Consider the following 6316-nt stretch of genomic DNA (forward strand, 5'->3'; position numbering starts at 1 on the left):
TACCCTAAGTGTCAGCAGACAATGTGAAATGTCAATTTAAGTGCAAGGTAAGCATATTTTTTTAAATTAAAAAAAATCAAGGGCTTGACAGGTACAGAACAGGCTGGAATTTAGAGTTTTCAGTAATCGAGGTGACAGTTATTCATCAGAGAAATAAGCAAAGGGCTTCTCAGAGTGAAAGGTAAATCATCGTGAGTGAGGGTAATGGTTCTCAAAGTGTGTGTGTAAACCTGACGCATCCCCAAGACTCTCTAGGAGGCTGGGGTCCACTGGCCTAGGGGTCCTCCTCTTCCCAATCACAGAGCTATGTGTGCCCAGATCTCCAAACACCTCAACCAAAACTACACCTCACAGCAGCATGAATGGAGAAGCGGGTAGCTAGGAGAACACAGCTGTCATCAAGATAGGCACTTAAAGAGATTTGTAAAAATGTAAAGCAGTGACATACCCACTAGATTTTTTTTTTTTCAGAAAATGTACCAACTTTTCATAAAAAATGGTATTTATGCTATTGTGTAATGGATTTATTATTTTATTTTTTGGCTTTTTGAGATAGGGTCTCACTTTGTGATTCATATTGGCTCTGAAATCACTATGTAGCCCAGGCTGGTCTTGAACTCCCAGTGATCTTCCTGCCTCAGCCTCCTGAGTGCTGGGGTTACAGGTGTACACCACCACACTCGGCTTTGGATTTATTATTTTAAATGAATTAGTTGTATAGACTTTTAAATTTTCTCAACTTTAATTTCTTATATGGTACATATCAGTAGATGGAATCCATATAAACAAAATATTTGGGTGGCCTCCATAACTTTTAAAAGTTTTTTTTTTTCTCCAGAAATCAAACTCATGACCTTGCACTTGCCAGGCAGGTGCTTATGCCACTGAGCTATATCCCTGGCCCCATAACTTTTAAAAGTTTAAAGGGGTTCTGAGACCAAAAATTTAGAGAACGTTTGTCCTAGAGATTTGGCTTCTGGTTTGGAGTCTGGGACATTTACATTAGCTGATCCCCATGGATGCTCCAGTTGCTTTATAAAATGGCATAGTATATGCATAGTTAACCTGTGCACATCTGCCTGTACACTACATTAGCTGTAGGTGACTTATAAAACCTACTACAATGTAAATACTATGTAAATAGCTCTTATATTTTATTTAGTGAATAGAGACAAGAAGAACATCTGTACATGTCAGTACAGGTTGCTTTCCACCAATATTTTTGATCCTTGTGTGGTTGAATTTATAGATATGAATCTGTGGGTATAGAGGGCAGGCTGTATAATTTCAGGGTCCAAAATTCAACCAGGATAATTTTCAAGGAAAGTTGGTAGGAAACCACAGCAGGGAAATCTCAGATTTCAGGAGTAGGGGGTGAAGAAAGCAGAAGCCAAACCTCAGTTCATCTGTTTACTTTTGCATCTTCCTGGCTTTGTGTAAAAGAGTGATGAGGGTGAACAAGAAAATTAATAATAAGGAGAATAATCAGGAAAAAAGCAGATCAATGGAGATGGTTCTGGGTAGGAAGCACTGCCACCCCACCAACAGCTGTTTAGGTCTCGGTTCTGTACTGCTACCATTGTGTGCTAAAACTTTTCTGATAGACTTGATGTATAGACTCAAAGAGGCTGTGTAGCCTGGTTAAAATTCAAGAGAATACTGGTCAAGGTGTGACAAAGATGATGATTCACATTTATATTTGGTGGAGAAAGGAAGATGATGGCTTGGGTTTTGAACAAGAGAAACTTGGTGGAGGTGTCTGATAGGTAGTTAGAAATAAGTGTCTAGCCCAGAATAGCAAAAGTAATTCCCAGACTAGCAGAAGTAATTTTGGGGCATAGGAGCAAAGAAGGAGGCACAGAAATACTTGATTTTAAGTCACGCTACAAAGCAACAGTGATACAAATGGCATGGCACCGGAGCTACAACATGCATGTGGACCAATGGAACAGAATGGAGGATAAAGAAACCTCCCCAGACATATTCAACTATTTTATCTTTGACAACGGGATGAAAAGCAGATGTCGGACAAAAGATGGACAATGTAAGAAGTGGTGTTGGGAAAACTGGTTACCTGTTTCCAGAAGAATGAAACTTGACCAATATCTCTCACTGTATACTAAATTAAAATCAAATCAAATCAAACATTAAGCATACTGAAATATAAAACAGGTAAAACACTTGAAGACATGGGTGTAGGAAAGGATTTTCAAAACAGCACCTCAGTTGCACAAGAAATAGCAAGAATCAACAAATGGGATTATATCATACTAAAAAGCTTCTGTACAGCAAAAGAATCATTCAGTAGAGTGAAGAGACAACCTATGGGATGGGAAAAATTTTTTCCAGATACTTTTCAGACAAAGGACTATTATCCAGAATATGCAAAAAACTCAAAAACATTAAATCACCTAACATTAAAGATTCAGTCAAAAAATGAGCAAGAGAAATGAACAGACATTCCACAGAGAAAGAAATACAAATGGTCAACAAATATATGAAAAAATGTTCAACATCTCTGGCCATTAGAGAAATGCAAATTAAAACAACTCCATCTTACTCTGGAAAGAATGGCAAATCGCTTCTCGGTCTTTTGCCTAAGATCAAGTGAAAAACGGCAATCACTAAGAAATTGAACAGTAACAAATGCTTACAAGGGTGTGGTGAAAAAGGAACACTCCTTCATCACTGGTGGGAATGCAAACTAGTACAACCATTGTGGAAATCAGTATGGAGCCTTCTCAAAGAACAGAAATTCCATATGACTCAATGATCGCCCCCCCCCAAGTATCTTCCCCAAGGAGCTTAAGTCATCCTACTACAGCAATTCATGCACATCAACGTTTATAGCAGCACAATTTGGAATAGCTAAGTCCTGAAAGCATCCTTTATACTCATCAACAGATAATTGGATAAAGAAAATGTGATACCTGTGTATAATGGACTACTACTTGGCTATACAGAAGGAAACATTTGTAGGAAAATGGATGCACCTGGAAAATATAATGTTGAGTGAAATAAATCAGACACACAAGATACTGTGTGGTAGTTCTCATTTGAGTGAGGCAAAGAACAAACAAAGGAAAGGATAAAAGATGGGTGGAAAGGGACAAGGGGATAGGTCTCTTGCAATAGGGAAATGGTTCAAGAGACAAGGGAGAGTGGGGTGGGGAACTGAAAGGAATAAAGATGAGCCAGGCACAGGACCCTAACAACCCCAATTAATGTAAACACCCTGTGCCCTCTCATGGGTAAGACAAATAATATCAACAAGTGTGAAAATTGGGACAGGGGACCCAGAGGAAGAGGAGAAGGAAAAGGAGGGGCATCTGAAAAAAGAAATAAGCTATAACATGTACATGTAACCACTCCCCACCATGACTGTAAACATGGGCTGCATGAACTGCAAACAGGTACTAGTAAAATAAAATAAAATTTAAAGAAAGAAGTAAAGGTCTGAATCTTGGCACTGTGACTGTGGCTGCACGCATTGCCTTGGGATCTGCATTCTATAGAAGTGTCTGAAGCTGTGGACAGATGAGGTGCCTTCCTAACTGTGTCTGTTTTGCTTTCTCAGATCTTCTCTGTGGCCTATGTGTTAATCAAATTTGCAAATTCTCCTCGCCCGGCTCTTTGGGTCTTGGAAAGATCTGTAGACTTTGGAAGCACCTATACCCCATGGCAATATTTTGCTTGTAAGTAATCTTGTCTATCGGGTTATAAGGGGTTTTAATTATTTGCAACAGGTCAAGACTATGGATTTGATAGAAAATTAGTCTGTCAGTGTGTCAGTCTCTTAACCATCTAAACTGACTCTCCCCAGACCGTGTTCATTTCTCAAGCATGTGTGCATTCATTCCTAGGATATCACACGCAGAGCTGAGGGCATAGCTCCTTTTACAACAGTTCTTGCCATTATTTGTGGGTACTTATTACTGGGCCACAAGTTTGACCCTTTCTTTTTTACATAGAGTTAGGAACCTTCGTGGGTAACACACTGTACATGACCTGACCCTCTTATCTACACTAATGAAGAATGTCAGTTTCCCCAGGCCCTGCGTAAATCGAGGAGGACAAGAAATTTCCCTAAAAGAATTTTGAGTTTTCCCTGAAAACTCCTTGGAGGCTCAATTTGCCACACAAGATGAGGAGTTAGCACTACAGCTTCAAAATTGCCCTTGAAAGTCAAGTAGCTTTAATGGCTTGGTACTGATGTTCATGAGCTAAAAACATATAGGTTTTTGTCTGAAAGTCTAAAAGACTTCTCTGTCCTTTCTCTATTCATGTATTTTCTTAAGACTTCTTAAGAGGTTTACAAAAATTAAAATCTTTTACTTTAAAATATTAAAATATTTTTTTTCCTAGCATCTGCTGCAGACTGTGTGAAACAGTTTGGGAAGGAGGCAGATCAAACTATTACCAGGGACGATGATGTGCTGTGTGTTACACAATATTCCCGTATCGTACCTCTGGAAAATGGAGAGGTACGTAGATTTGGGAGGCTGTGAGAGGTGAGACTCAGAAATGAACGTGAGAATATCATATTTTTCATAGCTGTGAAGATGATACTTTCAGGGAGGTCCAATATATACTATAGATCAATGAGTGCTTGGGACTGAATGATAAAGCAATCACATCGAGACTGCCAGCATGGTGGGGCTGGAAAGTATGTTTTGGGTCTTGGGTTCTCAGAGAGTCAGAATTTGGGATTCAAGTTCTGCAAGTCTGAAGTGCTCCTTTCTGGCGATAGGTTTAGAAAGTGGGTCACTGCTGGCTGAAGCCATGACTCCCACCCTCTCCTCACTCATTATCCCCAGCTAAAGTGAGGCAGCAAGGGACAGGTGCAGGGCTAAGCTCCAACCCTTTTTGGCAAGATGAACATTATCTGTTGGGGAGGAGAAAATTGCTGTCTGTTTGGCATTTCCTCTGTCCCTGGAAAAGTCAGCCTGCCTATTGTTAGGGGAGGTGGGCAAACAGTGGGGAGAAGAATTCTGTGGAAATGGGGAGGCCGTACTGAACATGATCTGAGTTTTACATCAATTTCCACTTAGAGTATCAGTCTCCCACTCTTTAAGAAGAGATCTCAGCACTCAGGAGGCTCAGGCAGGAGGATCGCTGTGAGTTCGAGGCCTTCTTGGGCTACAAAATGAATTCAAAAAAGAAAAAGAAGAGAGATCTTACTTGAACAACTCTATCCAGTGTTGTCCACCAATTCCTGAGCATTTTATGTTTCAAATTGCTGAGACTTGGACTTCATCAGTTCAAGCTTTTAAATAAAAGCTGGATTTTGGATAGTTGTAGGGGGTTTTTTGGTTCATTTTTTTCAACCTCACTTGAATTTTTGGATGCTTCAGCTTTGCTTCTTCGATGCAGCTTGACACAGGTTGTTTCCTATTTGTAGATTTTATCTTTATATCTACAATATTTCACAATGTGGCAGCCCCACAAAACACTGGTAGAAGAAAGGGTTATGCAATTTAAAACAACACTGAGATACCATCTTACTCCAGAAAGAATGGCTATCAGCAAGAAATCAAATAATAACAAATGCTGGTGAGGATGTGGGGAAATGGAACTCTTCCACACTGCTGGTGGGAATGTAAAGTAGTACCACTGCTATGGAGATCAGCATGGAGATTCCTCAAAAAACTAGAAGTAGAAATTCCATGTGACCCGGCTGTTCCCCTTCTAGATATCTTCCTGAAAGAGTGGAAGTTATCATTGCAGGAATACATGCATACCTATGTTTGTAGTACAGCAGCACAATAAATAACAGCTAAATCTTGGAAACAACCCAGATGCTCATCAGCAGATGAATGGGTAAGGAAAATGTGGCATTCACACACACAGTAGAGTACTACTCTGCCATAAAGAAGGACACACTGGAATCATTTGTAGGAAAATGGATGCACCTTGAGACCATAATGTTCAGTGACATAAATCAGAAATGCACACTTAAATATTGTGCAGTTTCTCTATGAGAAACCTAGAATATAAACTAAAAACAGAAGAGCAGATAATGCAAAGTCGGGAGGTAGATCTTTCTAAAAGGGGAAAGGGATCAGGAGAGGGAGGGAAGAGGAAAGGAAGGGATGAAAAAGGAACTAAGATGTGTTCTGTACATACAGCAATTCAACACAAGGAATGTGAACATTATGCATTTCAAACATGTACCAAAAATAAAAGGAAGGGAATCAATAGATGAAGGGATCCCAGCAGTCAGGAGGCCGAAGCAGGAGGATTGCCATAAGTTCAAGGCCTGCCTGGACTACACAGTGAGTTCAAGGATAGCCTGAACTACAGGGCAAGGAGGACT

At 40.0% G+C, this 6316-nt stretch overlaps 1 protein-coding gene across 1 annotated transcript in view; it reads left to right on the top strand.

Annotated features, from left to right (window-relative positions):
* The window catches only part of LOC102020180 (laminin subunit alpha-3-like), a gene marked incomplete in the record, with an annotated part of 70265 nt that overhangs the window by 43317 nt on the left and 20632 nt on the right, over positions 1–6316 (top strand). The window contains 2 exon segments of the mRNA XM_013505348.1: positions 3578–3695; positions 4366–4484. Of these exon segments, the coding sequence (XP_013360802.1) occupies positions 3578–3695; positions 4366–4484 (237 nt within the window).

The sequence above is a fragment of the Chinchilla lanigera genome, unplaced genomic scaffold (assembly GCF_000276665.1).
Source record: "Chinchilla lanigera isolate Chin_1 unplaced genomic scaffold, ChiLan1.0 scaffold00001, whole genome shotgun sequence".
Classification (NCBI taxonomy): Eukaryota; Metazoa; Chordata; class Mammalia; order Rodentia; family Chinchillidae; genus Chinchilla; species Chinchilla lanigera.